The sequence below is a fragment of the Epinephelus lanceolatus genome, chromosome 18, assembly GCF_041903045.1.
Source record: "Epinephelus lanceolatus isolate andai-2023 chromosome 18, ASM4190304v1, whole genome shotgun sequence".
NCBI classification, from domain to species: domain Eukaryota; kingdom Metazoa; phylum Chordata; class Actinopteri; order Perciformes; family Serranidae; genus Epinephelus; species Epinephelus lanceolatus.
Window position 1 is genome coordinate 18,513,816 of NC_135751.1, and position 17,247 is coordinate 18,531,062.

Below are 17,247 nucleotides of genomic sequence, written 5' to 3' on the forward strand. Positions count from 1 at the left end.
GGTTGTTGACGTTCTGGGATGCTGTGTCGAGTTCTGCCTGTTACATGCATTGTTGTCTTTCAAAATACACTTCCGTTTTTACAGGAAATTTACCAATTACATATTGTCTCTTTCAAAATAAATGCGCCACGTCAGTTCAACAATGCAAATTGATGTTTCTTTTCCTCCAACAACTAACACACGTGGTTGGGTTTAGGCAACAATATCACAGGGATAAGTTTAGGTAAAAAAGAACATGGTTTGGCTTTATAATCTTACAGGATGCAAACACCGCTCTCCGGGGTGAAAGTCGATGTTTGTTGGACCCATCCACCATAATTCCCACCCACCCTATTCAGACTTTCGAGCCTTAACTTTTGTCCTTGTCCTGTAGCGTTTCCCCCTGACACTGCCAAGTGCTGTTAAACTATAATGGTGACCGCCCGCATATCATGCCAACGTGAAAGGTCGGCTTTTTTCTTCAGTGTCTGATGCCGCAAGTCATTGCCCAAGCACCAGATTTCGACAACTTGGAGTGAGACCGGATTGGCCACCAAAGTTGTCCTACATATTTGGCATATAGGAGCAGTTTCAGTTCTGCAACCTCACCACTAGATGCCACTAAATCCTACACACTGGACCTTTAAAAGTCTCCATAGGCTCTAGTTTTACAATAAATACATGAGAAATGACCATCATCTCCAGAGCGGTTTTATACTGTGCTTTTCTCTTTGGTAGGGTAAGTAAATTAATTGATAAGTTTCATCATTTTTTGTTGTATTTTGCTTTCTGAAATATTTTTGTTATGATCATCCATTTCTTGAAAGGTACATATCAAAATTATGAAAAAAAACATGGTCCAGTTTTGTTCTACAGGGGTAGTGGTATCTGAAAATACTAAAGACCTTCTGAGGATTTGTGCCTGTACTAAATGCCCCCCTCACCCCCTCCTTCCCTGAAATCAATCTGCCCCTGCTACATTATATTTCATCAAATAAGTCGAAGTCATTATGACTCATCAGAAATAATCTAGAATAACAGATATACTATAGGTCTGACCAAATTTGGATATGACCATACTACTAAATAATGACACTCCAATAATGTTTTGTACACCACACCGAGAACTCTGCATTAATTGAGTTTGCAAAAAAGTGCATTAAATTTGATCACCAGAGAAACTATTTACCTCTCTGCCTGAGTTTACTCAACTGTCGTTACAAACCATCAGTCCATGTCAATTAGTGTAATGAGCGGAGAAACGCACACCACCAGCTCCGTCCCGCCGCCCCGGCTGTCATTCAGGTAAAAGACGGAAACAGGACGCAGCTGCAGCGCCGCGGTTCACGGTCAAACCTCGAACAGAGACACTTTGTTTTTATCTCTCTTTCCTCTGACTCCTCCACGCTGAGACCTCAGCCTGTTGCACACTTTGTCTGGAGGCTACTGAGAGCACAGCGTCTCTATCTGTCGCGCCGGGAGCATGGCTGCCATCAAGGCTTTGGAGCAGTGGTGTAAAATACAGTGTGACGGCTACAGAGATGTGGCCATCACCAACATGACGACCTCCTTCAGAAACGGATTGGCTTTCTGTGCGCTTATACACAAGTACAGACCGGACCTGATGTGAGTATTTAACTCTGAAGAAGTGGTTATAATGTATGTGAAATTGTGCTGGGGTTTGGCTGTGTAGGCTTTTGTTGCCTCCATGGGGCAGCTGGACACACGTGTCTTTGGTACATATTAACCTTAGATGGTTTTTATTTTGTTTTCTTTGGTAATCTTGATGCATATCTCTTTCAGTGGTTCTTTTAGTTTAGTTATATGGAAGCCCATCTCTGTCAATGTAATGAAACAAAAAGTTTAGTTAGTCAGAGTGTCCACAGGTCCTTAAAAAGTCCTTAAAATGTCTTATAAACAATGTTACAACAATAAGGCCTTAAAAGTAATTAAATAGTCCTAGATCTGATTTTTTGAGGTCTTAACTACTACAAACATTTTATCAATTTTTAAATTTCTTTTTGTGAAAATGAGTGAAGCCTTTCTATGTAAAAGTCCACATTCCTACCAATCTAAAAGAAAAACTATATACTGTTATGTTACTTCATACTTGCACTTAACTATTGGCAAAATATAGCCTGACTTAGTTCACTCTAATAACCATATTCCTACATGACACTTACCCTGCACAAGAGACTACATATATAGCCTACTACTTGCAATGCTTACCTACGATATTTAAACAACTAAAACATGATTTGTCCAAAAATCTGTCATAAATTTGGATAAAAGGTGTCTTGAACAGGTCTTAAAATTAAAGTAATGGATGAAGAAATGATACTAAGTCCTTATTTTGATAAAGTTTCTCATTATTTTGAGATACTAACTCATAATTTGGAGAAAGTTTCTCATTTAAGTGACTTACAGGACCTTTTATTTTCATCACACTGGCAGAAATGGGCTTCCCTATGGTTAATGCTAGGGAGATCTATCATGTTTGTTGTTTGTTTGCATTGACTTTGTTTTATCTCTGTTACAGCATTTTCTGTGTATGATTTTTTTTCTGTTTTTTTAATTTTTTGTTATATTGCATGGTATTTTAAAGAATTTTAAACCACAGACTCTGGTTCAGAAAGCGGAATAGAAATTAAGTTTATTATTATGCGTACGAAGGATAATGCCTTAAAAGTTCTATGCTGGTTAGTTTTAAATATATACTTATGTTTTGTTTTATTTATATGTGAAATCCTTATTTATAAGAGTTTTTTTCTGCCAGCATGTCTCACTTCTCTGTTCATTGTATTCCTGTTTTCCCAGAGACTATGACTCACTCAGAGAAGAAGATGTGTTTGAGAACAACAGACTGGTGAGATGTCAAGTTGTTGAACCTTTTGTTACATAGAGTGGAGCAGAGTTCGAACTCGAGCTGCAAAATCTGATGCAGCATAAAACATGCACTTCATTAACCCCTTACACACGATGGCACATCCACAGATACACAGTGTTTGTTCTCGACTTAGCGTTTATGCAGCAGATTGTTTAAATATTTAGCTGTTTCAACATTTTAACAGCAGAGCAGTTTAAGCTTCCGTGGTGGAAAGTACATCTCTGTGCCACTTCTCAAGATTCCTATCAAACTTTCTGTATCTTTGCTCAGCTTCTGTCCACTTGACCTCATTTATTTTGTCAACCCCCACATGACCTGAGCAGCACAGCATGGGCCGCTCCATTATTTAGTCTTCTTCCATTTTACCAACTTCCTCTGAGGGATACAGGCCCTACAGTGCTACGGTTTGCACTCTGTACGACTTCCTAGTTGTCTTGGATGATGCTGGCAGTGTCAGCAACAAACCTGAGCTCAGGGGAGAGGCTCTCAAGCTATTCATTTTGAATGAGGCTTGCTGTCCTCTGTCACTCGATCCTCATGATGACAGTTCACTTGAAGCCACTGTCGTTGTATTATGCTTAAATATTACGCAAGTAGAAGAACTTTAAACCCCACTTGTGGCCACAGGATAGTGTGTTTTCATCAGGTTTTAGCTTTGATCAACTGTTAAAGATGCTCCCTGTGCTGAAACATGAGAATGTGAATGGTATGTAATGCACACTCTTCTATATTTTATGAATAGCATCATGTTTCTGTTACCAGTGGTTATTTCACAAGATGCTACATAAGAAATTGTCAGTGTGTGTTTGTAGGAAAACCCACATTCTTTCTCTTTTGTGCTCTACTTTTATATCAGCAGACTTGGTATTCAGCGAAGCTTTGCTTTAAATTTAATGAGCATGTCCGTGCTGATCCTAAACAATGCCCCGATATCCTGCTCCCTCCATCCCCTTTCTTATCCCTACAAGCTCACAGGAAGTGTGCTATTCATTATACAGCCCTTTCCAGATCTCTCCGGGCCTAGTCACAGAATACTGCTAGTCTATTTAAAGTAGATTGTATTGTCTGACATTTTTACGCATGCTGTAATTGTAGGGGCTGACATTACTGTGCCCGGTGACTACTGTGTTTTTATAGGGCAAAAATGCTTTGGATGTGTGTTTACTTGTTGCATCATAAACTGACATTAAATGTTGGCAGGAGTCAAGGGGCTGTTTGTTAAACTGTGTCATTTTTTCTTTTTATCTGAAGGCTTTTCAGGTCGCAGAGGAGATGTTGGGGATTCCAGCTTTGTTAGATGCAGAAGACATGGTGGCTTTAAGGATCCCAGACAGGCTGAGCATTCTCACCTACGTCTCCCAGTACTACAACTACTTCAAAGGACGTCCACCCAGTGAGAATACGGCTGCTTCAAATATCCTTAGCAACAGTGTAGATAAATTTAAGCTGTAACAGTGTATATTTTCTCAAATTCAGGGCTTTTCCTTACATACTTTATTTTCAGTTTTATGCTGAAGTATATTGTTTCTCTCCTGTGCTGTAATGGGATGTTTGATACTGATAATGTTTCACTTCTCCTCAGTGGGAGGTGTAAAAAGGCCAGCAGAGGGCTCCAAGGAGGAGCCATCAGAGAAGAAAAATCTCCCAGTGGTTGCCAAAACCTTTGTGTCTAAAACTGCCATTGAGAATCGTTCACCCTCTACTCTCACAGCTCAGACATCACCCAAGTTGGCCAGAGCTGCTGCTCAGGTCAGTACTCATGTCAGAACACATCATCAAACATTTTTCTTGTCTTCCATGTCTTCCACAATTGCTTTTTTATTTATCATATGTCAGAACAAAGAGGATTTTGTTTATTTTAAAGGTCCAGTGTGTAGGATTTAGAGGGATATATTGGCAGAAATGGAATATGCTATAATAAGTGTGTTTTCATTAGTGTATAATCACCTCAAAATAAGAACTGTGTTTTTATTACCTTAGAATAAGCCTTTGATATCTTCATAGGGAGCAGGTCCTACTCCATGGTGTCTGCCAAGTTGCACAGCCATGTTTCTACTGTAGTCTTGAATGGACAAACCAAACACTGACTCTAGATAGAGCCATTCGCGTTTTCACATTTTCGTGTCAGCCATTGTAGTTGGCAGCCCCTCCACGATGAACAGCATAGAAAAAAAATCCTCCTGGACATCGATCACTGAAGGAACTCTAACCAGCTACAGGTTTCACCTGGTTGCAATTTGCAATCCTCTCCACTAGATGCCACTAAATCCTGAACACTGCTCCTTTTAAGTGAATGAGGTAAACGTAAATAAGGTAACTTTTTTTGGGTATAGCATAACTTCAGTTTAAATTTCGTTTCACAGAAGACGGTTCTGGCAGAAAATGCCAACAAAAGCGGGACTCTCAACAGCAAATGTGTTGCATGCAAGAGCCATGTTCATCTGGTTCAGCGGCACTTTGTGGAAGGCAAGCTCTTTCACAGAAGCTGTTTCAAGTAAGAGTTTAATCTATATCATGTGTTGATACTTTCCTGTCAGTTACTGTGTTTGTTGTATTAATATTTTCATGTTAATGAACTTCCACCAGATGCAGCGAATGCTCCAGCGTGCTTCACACAGGAGGCTACAAACCTGGGAAGAATCCAGACAGTTTTATCTGTAACACCCACCACAACAGTTGCAAACCTTCCCCCTCTGAGACTGTGATCAAAAATGGATCCGCCAGTTCAGCTGGGCGATTAAAGAGTGCCAGCCAGACCCAGCCTGCACCATGCCCCTCTTCTGTGCTGTCAGCCCCACTGACAGCCCCACTGAAGCCAGTCAGTCCTCCTCCACCTTCCCAGTCCTGGACAACCTCAGCCCATAAGACCCAGACGGCCCGGCAGAGGTTTTTCCAGGCTGCAGCGCCAGTCACAGAGTCCTCAACAGGTAACAGGAAGCCCACCGAGCCACTGAGTGTTTCAGGAAGGCCAAAGGTCCCACTCAGTCCTGATGACGAGAAGAGCAGAGCCAGGACAAACATTGGAAAGAAACTGGCCGAGGAAAACTGCAACAATAACAACAAACGCCTGTTCACCATCCGATCAGCAGAGATACGGTGATTATACTGTATACTTTCTTTGGCCACAAACATATTCTTCTTTAATACTTGGATATTTCTAGTCTTTCCCACCGTCTGTATGGATTCATAATGACTTGTGTTATTAAGGCTAATGATGAGGGTTTCCTCTCACTGCAGGTTTGGAGATGAGCCAAGTTCAGCTGACAGGCCTGGTTTGAGAAAAGATAAATGCAGCCAAGACCCAGCAGGAAACTGGGCAGGACAGCCCTCCACCAGCCAGACAAACAATAAGGAATCGCCATGTCTGAAGGCCATCAACAAAGACAACACAAGGCCAACAACTGTACACACAACCGCCAAAGGCAAGCTAAATTCATTTCAGTTGTTCTTGATCCATTATTTGACATCTAGCCAACACCCCCCACCACCATTCTCTCTGTCTGTCTCAGAACGCATTCATAGAAAACAAAGCTCCTTTTGTCATTTCTGCCCTATTTATACAGCCGGTGCGTTTAGCATGATGTTAGCGCAATGCTGGATACTGACATTTTAATTTCAGTTTCACACTTTTAATAAAGTTTCATAGTTGAACTGTCATTCTCTTTGGATGGATGTGCATGCATGGGTGCAGCATCCTGACAGTTTTTCAGACAGAAACACAATTACTGTCTTTTTTTTTTATATAAATGGTCATCAAATTATCGTCTTTTATAGAAGTCTCCCTATCATGGGAAGTAATTATGTTGCCTGTTAATATGGACCACATATTGACCATGGATATTACTGCAATCAAGATCACCTCTTGTCAGATTTTACTTAGAAATTATCTGTTTGATATACACAGCTTAGAGCATAATTTGGTTCTTTAGTGCAGATATGCAGGTGGTGATCAGTTACTTTAGTGCACTGTTATAGAGACCAGATAATAAACCAGTAGCTGCACTCATTATCAGCTGTTCAGGTGAGTGTGACATGGAGATGAGTCCAGGGAGTGTTTTGTTTACAGGGACTTGTACAGGTATGTGTAACTGCTTTGAGTGCACACTTCTTTGATAAAGCAGATGTCACATCAGGGCCATAACCACCTATTTAGCATTTGGGGGGCAAGGGGGCCTTCAGGAGAACATTTTTTGAGAATAATATTGCTTGTCACCTTTTCGGGACTTGGAATTACCAACAAAAAAAAAACTCAACATATTTTATTTATTTGTGCCCATTCAACCCTGGGGGACCTTTTTCAATCTGCACCCTCTGCGACCCAACCATTGAGTGAAGTCCTTAGGGAATTCCCCACAGGAGATATTTTTAGAAACTTAACAGCTAAATTGAGCTTTTGAGAGCATTTTGAGTTTACTTTACCAAATCTATAACACTTAACAGTGACATAGCCTACATTGCACCCATAGTACATTCTAGTTTAATGCTTTTTAATACATTTGAAAGTCATGAAATGGAGAGTACAGTGTTAGACAATGATTGTACCTACCAGCAGCAGTCAGACAGTCAACAGTTTCTGCTGGGGTATGGCAACACCACTTGGACAAACCACATGCAGAACTGCAGTGCACTGTAATTCCAGAACCAGTAATAAAAATAATAATATAATGGCAATGATGGCACTTTGTTAAGTTTATTTATGCTTATGATAACATTTGCTAATGAGTATTATTGGATGGTGGTGCATGGTTGCCTTTAATAGTGTTGCAATTTTTTTTTCTATATAGTTTTAGGCCTCCATAATTGTTAGAGCTGTGGCCAGAGGCATAATGTTTTCGAGTCGTCTGTCTGTTACATTCTCATGAATGCTATATCTCAAGAACACCTTAAGGGAATTTCTTCAAATCTGGCACAGACATCCACTTGGACTCAGCAATGAACTTATTAAAAAGATCAAGGTTACTGTGACCTCACAAAACATGTTTTTGGCCATGACTCAGTAATTGTGCTGATTGTATAGATCTTTTGTGCTGCTGGGTTGAATATGTGTTTGGAGCATCCATGTTTTAAAGTTTGTAGCTTCTTTGCAGAAATTTCATATTTGAAACAATGTTTACTGTTTACTTGACTGGCTCAGAGAGGCATAAAAACTGCAAGGCAGTGGTTATAGTTTATCACTACATTGTGGGGGGACATTTTGAGCATATATGAATATTTGGGGGTGTATGCCCCGCAGTATAAGTTAGAACTACTGCCTAGTGTCTGATAAAAATCCACATGATAATGTCCCGAGTTTTGAAATTGAGAATGGTTTCAGCAGTTTTTCATGTGACAGATGAAGTAGGATAAGCTTTCCTTTGCCATCATGCTTTTATTCTCATAAGTCATTTATTCAACCCTTTCCATCTTAATCATTTGTCTACAGATCCAGTCCAGGGGCAAATGGAGCTCAAACCTGTGCAAATTGAGCTAGGTTTGAAGTAAGTATCCTCAATCATCCTAATATTCACTATTACCTCATAACTCACTTAGGCGTTGGTGGGAAGGTCACGCAGGTGGACAAAATGATGGTTTGAAAGATTTGTCTTTAAACACCCCTGGACATTCAGCTTATTCACTCCACAGAATGCAGAATCAGTGAGCTTTAGCCTTAACTTTCCCTCTTCGAACACTCTTATTTCTAATCCCTGCATTGGTTCCTCCATTTCACCTTTTATCATTGCAAAATAAAAAGGTGTGGCCTTTTATATTTTTTACTCTTTATGTTCAGCCTTAAGTACATCTTTGTCAGATCGATGATGTACTTTTACACCATTTTTTAAAAGGTGACACGCTTAAAGACTCACTTCATTGTGTCTTTCTCACAGAGATGTCGAAGCTGAAGCCTTTACTGAGCAACATAAGCCTGGATTCATGTCTACAACTTCATCTAATGTCCCCCTCAGTGCGACAAGGCCTCCCTCAGCTCCAGCACCTGGGGTAACTCCAGTTAGCCTTGTTCCATTTGATCCTGCACACTTTAGGCAAGTGTCTCCCCAGAAACCTCAGCTTGATTCTGGAAACCTTGGTGAGTCCTGTCGGCACATTATAATAAGATATATTTGTCTACTAGAGTCTAGTAGAGTAAGTTTGGACTTTAAGTGCTGGGTAAAAAGCTCCATGTTCAGAAAACTCTTGTGGCATAGAAGACAGTAAGTGTAACTATTTTTCAGCTTGTCCGAAGATACAATTCAGCTGTGTAATGTTTGTATTTCTATATATCATGTCTGTGTTAATTAGACTGCAAGTGTAAGTCCAATATTCATCCTATTTTAGCACTGCTTTCTTTACCAACTTCTGAGAGAAATATTTGACTTTTTATTGGATAAATGCTCCACTATGTTTGTTCACCAGCTAGTTGTGAACTGTTCTGCATGGTGTTTGATTCTGAGCAGGTAGTGCACGGTGAGCTGAATGCACAGCTGAATGGAGTGGCTGAAAGTAACGCTATGAGAGTAGTGAGAGTTTAAGTTTAATTTTTGGCCAAACAACTAAACAATGAGCTGAAAGTCACTATAAGGCTCCATAAAGCCAAGGTGAGCTGCAGATTTGGTTGATAATTCTCCTTGGGTTCATCAAAACAAGCAACCCCTTTCACATTGTTTCTACATCATCATGTAGATAGTTTTTATGATGAAAATATCAATTATAGCAGCTTGAAACCTAAACATAACCATGTTCACCATCTTAGTTTAGCTGCGTTGTATGCTAACATTTGCTAATAGTGCCAGAAATGTGGTCTTGAGTCACATGACTTAGACTTGAGTCAGACTCTGAGCTATGTGCTGCAAGCTGTCCTCCATAAAATGATGGGAGCAAAGGAGGATGACAGACCAAGTCCTATAAAGAACAACAAAGTCTGCGTAGAAGGGTGGTCGGGGTTGATGGATTGGTCAATCAAACAAAGGACTTTAAACTGTAGGAGACTGCTGTTTGTGTCCCGTGTTAACCGGAAAATCAACTTTGTGTTATACTAAATAAGGTGACACATATGTAATGTCACGTTGTCACATCACAAACCATGATTCTTCTCCTAAACGTAACCTAACCAGTAGGGGAGCTTATTCATAACACATCATAAGAAATGTGTGTGGATACAGTGAAGTCTTGGACAACTAAAATTATGATGACCTCATTATGGCACTAGAGAAAAAGTCAGAGGTTAATGAAAGTGATCACAATTCATCTTGAGGGGAACATGATAGCTGTACCAAATTTAATGGAAATCCATTTAGTATTCTGAGACATTTCAGACAAAACTACAAATGGCAACCTCATGGAAGCACAAGAGGAAAAGTCAGAGGACAACCAAAGTAATTTGACTTCAGCCCCTGGGGTCCATCAATGAACATTGTGGTGGACTAACGGATTATATCCAGGTCTAAAGAGCAATGCCAATGAAGAGGTGCTGTAAAGCTGCATTCCTTCTAATGGCCAGTAGGAGGCAACTCCACTGATTGAAGAAAGTCTGATTGTATAAATGGCCCAACTTCTGACTTGATTTATTATCTCAGTAAACATTTTCCAATGAGTTTACAGTCTCAATTGCTAGATTCAAGTTTTCTTTAGCAAAGCGTGATGTTCATTTTGTAAATTATGGTCCTATTTAGAGTAAACTGGACGATAAAGTAGGGTTTGCAGAAGGACGTAGCTACAATGTGACTGACAAGTTGCTACCACAGCAGTGTCCTTGGGCTCTCAGTCAGATCCACCCCTTGCTCCTCCACATCTACACTCTCTCATCCAAATGTGGTCACTTATGGTTCCAAAAAAATCAAGATAGTGACAGTCAAAATGTCAGAATAGAGGCTTCAAAACTGCAGTTTTTGAACCATTGGGTGATGCCACATTGTCTGTGTCCATTTCTTTTATACTCTGTGTTGAGTGGCTGATAGACAGACTAACATTGCCATATTGCCACACCACTTGCATTGCTAAAAGCAAAGCTTTTCTGTGTTTTGACATTCTTGTAGTCTTTTTTTATTTTCTGCTGTTTTCTGCTAAAACAGAAAAAGGCATCAGCAGACTGAACTCTCTGCAGATCTCCAGCGTGTAAACCTCCCTGTCCTTATTTTAGGTTTTAAACATGGGAGTCACTCGCCTGTGAAATCCCCAACCAGACGGCCAGCTGTGGAATCTATTAGCTCCACGACGACTGCTCCAGCCAATCACGGAAATCCGTCAGGTTGGTTCCCAGGTTTTTAAAAATGTCATCATCAAAGCCACACGTACAAGGCCTCAGCCATCTTGTTGATTTCATATGAGCAGTCATTTTTCACTGAAAATAAATCAGGTGAAGTCATATGTGACAATGCTTTTCTGAAAAGCTGCCATGAAAGGACTATCTAATCCTATTTTATCTACCTCTTAGGTGCTAAAAAGGGAAAGTATTTGTCACCCACCAACGCCTCCAGGACTGAAATGAGGTCACCCTCTGTAAGTTCCCTCCATTAAGTCTCTTAAGAGATTAATTAACAACTCTACAAATATGCTTTCATTATATTCCCGGTAAAAAATGGACGACCTTCTTTACGTTTAAGTGTCTAAAGTAGGAATTTTCAAATTAAAGTTATCTATACTTAACTGTGACTCTGAAGTTCTCTTTGTTTTATATCAGGTGAAGTCTTATCATATTCCAGCGGAGCAGATTGAGAGGGACTTGAATGATATTGAGACAAATTTGGCTCAGTTGGAGAAGGAGGGTGTGGAGCTGGAAAAGAAACTCCGCTGCTGTGAGGAAGGTACTTTATTCCTGTCGCTCTTCCTCTGCAACTAAATCTCCTCCCTACCTTCCTTTTCCTTGTTTAGACGCGCACACAAAATTGAAGTCAGAAACAAGCTTTGCAATTTTGAAAATAAACACTCACCTATTGGGTAAAAGACACCAATGCAATGGTCGGTTTTGCTCTCTTGCAGTGAATAACCTTGACTTTGATATTTTATTGTATTTGTGCAAACTGCTAAATCCCACTGCTGCTTCAGGGAGAGCATCTCTGGTGCAGAGTTGCATCCTGGTTGCTTCACACGGGACACACACATTCACTAGCCATCAGCTGGAGCTCGATGTGTGTGTGTGTGTGTTCGGGGGGGATTTACCTGCCATTTCTATTACTGTTTCTGCAGCCAAATGAGGTAAGAGGCACAGACAGCCCACAGGGATGTTGCTTCTCTTTTTGAGGAAGTGGGAGTAGGGGGCCTGATTGCTTTGCTCAAGGTCAACATGACTCGGGTATAGTAATATATATTCTGGTCGATTGCGTTCTTTTTTTTTTTTTTTCTTTTTTTTTTCTCCCTGCTCGCCACCCAGGAAGCCTGAGCATGCAATTGCTTGGCCAGAATTTGACATCAATTACACACCACGTAGGAGATCATCTACTTCTCAACTTGTCATCGTAAAAACTAAACCCTGACACTCAAGTTCAGAATAAAATCACGTTTGTTCTGGTGACGGCAGGATGTGGACTGTTTTGTCCTCAGTTCCTGTCCTGTTTGGTGGTTATTATAAATGTGGCTTTGGTGTGTGTTTTGATGGATTAATTGGCAAATATTCACTCTATTGATCCACCTTCTCAGGTATTCTGGTCTGAGCTGTTTTGCAGTGTATATCATAAAACAGTGGTGGGCCATGAATACTGCCTTGGGGAAATATTGAAACAGCCTTTAACATTTTATATTTATATAGTAATCACTGTCTCTGTCAAAGCTTTACTGTACTTTGGGTGAAAAAATACTTAAATTAAAGCCAATTCCTGCTGGATTTTTCTAAATCATCATTAAATAAATGATGAAGACAAATCTGTGCTTCATCATGTATTCCCTGTGTGTTGCTCTTCACCCCCTGCATGTTAAAACTTACATATTAAGACTAGAGCTGCAATGATTAATCAATTAATCAATTAGCTGTCAACTATTAAAGTAATCGCCAGCTAGTTTAATGATTGTTTAATCAATTTGAGTAATTCTTAAAGGAAATAAAGTAAAACAATTGTGATTCCAGCTTCCTAAATGTGAATATTTTCTTGGTTCTTTCTTCCTATGTGACAGTAAACTGAATATCTTTAGGGTTTGGACAAAACAAGACATTTGAGGATGTTATCTTGAGCTTTTGAAAACACTGACATTTTATAGGCCAAACAACCAAGCAATTAATCTAGAATATAATCAACAGATCATTCAAAAATTAAAATTGTCATTAGTCGCAGCCCTAGTTAAGAGAATGTTCTGGGGTGTAGATAAGGAATGATATTATAGATGGGGATGCTAGCGACTGTCTAATGATTATTTTTACTATTGATTAATCAATTTATGTGTTTTTTTAACATAAAATGTCAGATAATCACGAGAAATGCTCATTATAATTTCCCAAAATGCTTGTTTTATGTGACCAGCAATCGAAAACCCCAAAAAACAAAAAAAAAAACCCTGTCAAATATGAAGATAAAGTAGATACTTTATCTTCATATTTGACAAAGAAAAGCAACAAATCTTCACATCTGAAAAACTGGAACCAGAGAATGATTAACAATTTTGACTGAAAACTGATTGCAGCAATTAATCGATTACAAATAGTTGTTGTCTTTTCTACTAATCATATTACGTTTAATTCAGTATTTTTAAAAATAAACTGAGCTCAGTGTAAAATAGATTATTCACCCAAGCTTTCATTAAGATTAAGGAAGGTTATGTTATATGCTGAAGTCTATGTTAACAGCATTTTATCCCTAACTGTTGAACATATCTTTGTTCTGCAGCACATGATAGTTGTGTTGACAATAAGTTTAAAGTATCAGATTTAAGACACTGAAGGTGCAGGGCTGTGTGTCGTTGGCTGCTAAAGTGAAGTGTTGACATGGTCCCAGGAGGTGAGTCACCCTCCATCTCAACAATCCTGCACCCTGCTGCATATCAGCCAAATATCCAAAAACCCTAATGTGTTACTGTGTTACTTGTGTAACTAATACAGTCATGTGGAAACAAAGAGTTGATCTGGTGAAAATAAAATGAGCTGTGATTCTGCGTGAGCAGGGGGGGCTCCTTGATTGTTATATTAAATAAAAGGATGTCTGTTTGTTTTTAAACAACAATTAAATTATATAATATCAATGAAAACAATTATTCCACAGCTTGCTCTTTAACCTCGGTCGCTGCATTATGCGATATCAGGAGAGCGCAGAGCCAAACTGTATTTAAATGCTGCTGTCTGAAATCTCTGAGCTTAATTTGTCCCTGCAGAATTACATTTTTTTTTGAAGTGCGAGTCATAAACATTTAGTTGAGTTACATTAAACTGTAGTCAGAAGTTGGTCAGAGTCGATAATAAATGCACATTTTCTTACAGAAATTTCTAGAGGGTTGACAGGCGTTGGAGTTGTTTATTATTTTCTACATTAATTAACCACAACTTGTTCATTAATCTCCACTCGATATGTAGAACTTGACCATTATAAAAGGTTATAAAGGGTCACAGATTGTATCTCAGGGTATTACTGTAATACTGTAACATTTAAAATTTTGTGTGTTTCAGAGGGGGAGGGAGACATATTGATGGACCCACTGATGGTCGACTGGTTCAACCTGATTCGAAAGAAGCAGATGTACATTAGGAACGAGTCGGAGCTAATGTACATGTGGGTTGTTCTATAGCTTAAAACATCTATTTGGTTGTAACTGATTCTGTTTAACTGTGGTTTGTGTTTAACTTTTATTTCTAATCATATAAAATAAGTTTTCAGTGGTATAAGTATGAAGCCTGTCTTTTTTATTCCTATACACTTACACAATGTCAGAAATAATTCAAATGCATTACCTGTCAAATCAAATGTGCTTGTTCTAGATTGTAAACAGTTTGGGGATGATTGTGATGTGCATAATAAACCAGGTTTACATTTTTACACACCTGATTACTGAATGCATATGTCAGAGCCAGGACTCAGGAGCTGGAGCAGCAGCAGCCAGGTGTGGAGGGGGAACTTCGCAGGCTGATGGAGAAGCCAGGTAAGATATCACAGACTCTCCTCTAAACATCAGCTCTGTTAACGTGCTTCTCCCAACTCTAAAGTCTGTCAACTTGGTATCACAGATCATTTAAAGTCCAGAGAGGAGCAGCAGCGGGAGAAGAAGCTGATGCAGAGGCTGGTGGAGATTGTGGATGGCAGAAATGCAATAGTGGAGGGTCTGGATGAAGACAGGCGGAGGTAACACGATGCATTTTAGGATTAATTTTTTACAGCGATGGGATCAGTAATGCAGAATAATAACAACTTGATATGCAAACAAGACAAAATGCTTAACTAGAGTTTTATTTTTGATTAATTTCAGGGAAGTGGAGGAGGATCAGCAGTTGAATGAAATGATGCAAAATCTTGGTAAGTATTGCACGAAATGCTTTTTGATTTAGATGAGATTTTTTGTCCAATTTGAATGCATCGTTCTAATATGCACTTTTTTTGGGTGAATAGGAGTAAAGAAAGCAAAAAGTAAGAGGAAATCCTCCATCTCAAAACTGTTCAGGCGAAGAAGTAAAAGACGAGTGGAGTGATCAAGGCAATTTTTACTAAACTTGCATTATTGTATTTTATGTGTTATAACCAGAGATTTGAAATGTGCTTTAAGGTTTTTATATTTAAGTACTGCAGTACATAGTGTGCTAATGAGAGGGCAAATGGAGGGATGTTAAATAAATGGAGCATATTGGACTAAATCAAGTGTTTGCTTTCTAGATGTTTCCGTAAAATGTGTTATTTTTGTTCAACATTCACCTTCAGTTCTTTGCTGTTATTCAAGTGAAGTGAGAATTTCTAAATATCTTATGATTCAGTCTTTGCTTTTTTTCACAAGGTGTGTTTTTCATTGTTTTTCACAGTTTTTTCAAAAAAGAAAATGGTGTTTAATTACGTGGCAGTCGCAGCTGCAAGCGGTTCCCTTATATTGATTAGAGCTCAGGGGAGTGTCACAAGAAAAAATGCCTTCAGTCATTGATATGTTTGTTATGTTAACATTGTGTATATTTATTGAATGATTGGTATGAGTTTTTTAATCAATAATTTCAGCACATCAGCTTGCACTGGGTCAAAAAAATTGGACGTTGGGTGTTGAAAAAACAAGCTATCATGGTTTTCTTATTACAGAGGGAACACTGGCTGTTCCACATGCAAATAGGAATGAGCAGAATAAATGTGTAATCCTTCAACAGTCCTGATCCCAAATGAAATTATTTCAGTATTTATTTAATAATGGATTTTAACAAATTTCCTGTAAGGATATTAGCAGGAGAAAAAAGCCTTGACAATTAAGTTTGAATGGCTGTGGAGTGTAAAATGGAGAGCCACACATGTTGCAGAGTGCAGTTCCTCTCTCACACTGTACTGTAGGTGGCAGCCTGGGTATGCTGTATCACAAGGCAAGAACTTGGAAATCCAATTTGCCACAGTACGGACAGTTAATTTCTTTGCTAATTTTATAAATGCTGCAAAAATGTTCAGCTGTGCTGATGCAATAATGTTACGTGAAAGAGGATTAGGTAGAGCAGTAGCTTATGGCCGGGGAAGGCTTATAAACTATAGGTTGTATTGAGCTCTTTATCTTCAAACCGGGTTTAATTAAACATTACTCTTTACTAATATCTGCATCAGAAATGCTCCGTACCTGAGCTATTAAAATGTTCAAACGTAGTGTGGAGTCACTCATGTGTAAAAATGGCATTCACAGTGTTTGTAAGGACTGAACTGTAATGTTGCTTTTACAGTGTTATTGGATGGTTATGTACTTGTACTCTATTTATAGCATTTTTAAACTTGAAATCTGTAGTCCAATAAATCCTTTGAAGATTAGTGTGTACGAGAGGTTGAATTATTTACTTAACAGCTTCCTTTGGCACACATCTTTCTATTTAAACACATCCTTGAACTTTTTTTATCACTCCACTTCCCATGTTACAGGCTTCAGCAATGACTGTTGATTCAACGACTGCCAAGATCAGATGTCGCTTTCAGTAAGAAACCAACAATGCTGCGGCTCCTTTGCATTAAAGCCGTAATCACAGAGCTGCATCAGTGTGTGCTTTTAAAAAAGGTTTTTTCAGGACGGCATCAAGATAATTCACCAGCGTCAATATATTGCAGCTACTTATAAACTACATATCCCTCATTTTGAGATGCATGAAATTGTGATCATGAACTTGGAACACAATCTTTCTAGCTGAGCAGAGTTGGGGATGATATTGGTACAAAATGCCACGCGTGATGTGGGTGACAGTCGAGACTGAATGTGTGATATTAGAGTTAATTAAAGCTTTGCGCCCCATCTACTGCAAATGCTTGCACTTCTGCAATTAAGAATCAAAGGCA

At 39.1% G+C, this 17,247-nt stretch overlaps 1 protein-coding gene across 3 annotated transcripts; it reads left to right on the plus strand.

Moving 5' to 3' along the window:
- The first annotated feature begins 1,239 nt into the window (after nucleotides 1-1,239).
- micall2a (mical-like 2a) lies at nucleotides 1,240-16,731 on the plus strand. 3 transcript variants are annotated; one of them, XM_078161482.1, is made up of 17 exons: nucleotides 1,240-1,605; nucleotides 2,797-2,845; nucleotides 4,118-4,259; nucleotides 4,449-4,615; nucleotides 5,230-5,360; nucleotides 5,453-5,962; nucleotides 6,104-6,288; nucleotides 8,289-8,343; nucleotides 8,809-8,930; nucleotides 10,980-11,087; nucleotides 11,274-11,338; nucleotides 11,520-11,643; nucleotides 14,427-14,529; nucleotides 14,823-14,896; nucleotides 14,982-15,096; nucleotides 15,221-15,267; nucleotides 15,361-16,731. In XM_078161482.1, the coding sequence occupies exons 1-17, from the start codon at nucleotides 1,463-1,465 to the stop codon at nucleotides 15,438-15,440; spliced, it is 2,220 nt and encodes a 739-aa protein (XP_078017608.1). In that variant the 5' UTR covers nucleotides 1,240-1,462; the 3' UTR covers nucleotides 15,441-16,731. The 3 variants fall into 3 exon arrangements, with proteins under 3 accessions (XP_078017608.1, XP_033499937.2, XP_033499935.2); XM_033644046.2 differs by having other exon boundaries at nucleotides 5,233-5,360; nucleotides 8,731-8,930; XM_033644044.2 differs by having other exon boundaries at nucleotides 1,241-1,605; nucleotides 8,731-8,930.
- The last annotated feature ends 516 nt before the right edge of the window (nucleotides 16,732-17,247 follow it).

Excerpts from the sequence above, each read along its gene's own strand:
- micall2a (XM_033644044.2), top strand. The coding sequence starts at position 1,463 with ATGGCTGCCATCAAGGCTTTGGAGCAGTGGTGTAAAATACAGTGTGAC. Across the intron at positions 1,606-2,796 it reads AAGTACAGACCGGACCTGAT|AGACTATGACTCACTCAGAG; the intron begins GTGAGTATTTAA and ends CTGTTTTCCCAG. Across the intron at positions 14,897-14,981 it reads CAGGCTGATGGAGAAGCCAG|ATCATTTAAAGTCCAGAGAG; the intron begins GTAAGATATCAC and ends TTGGTATCACAG.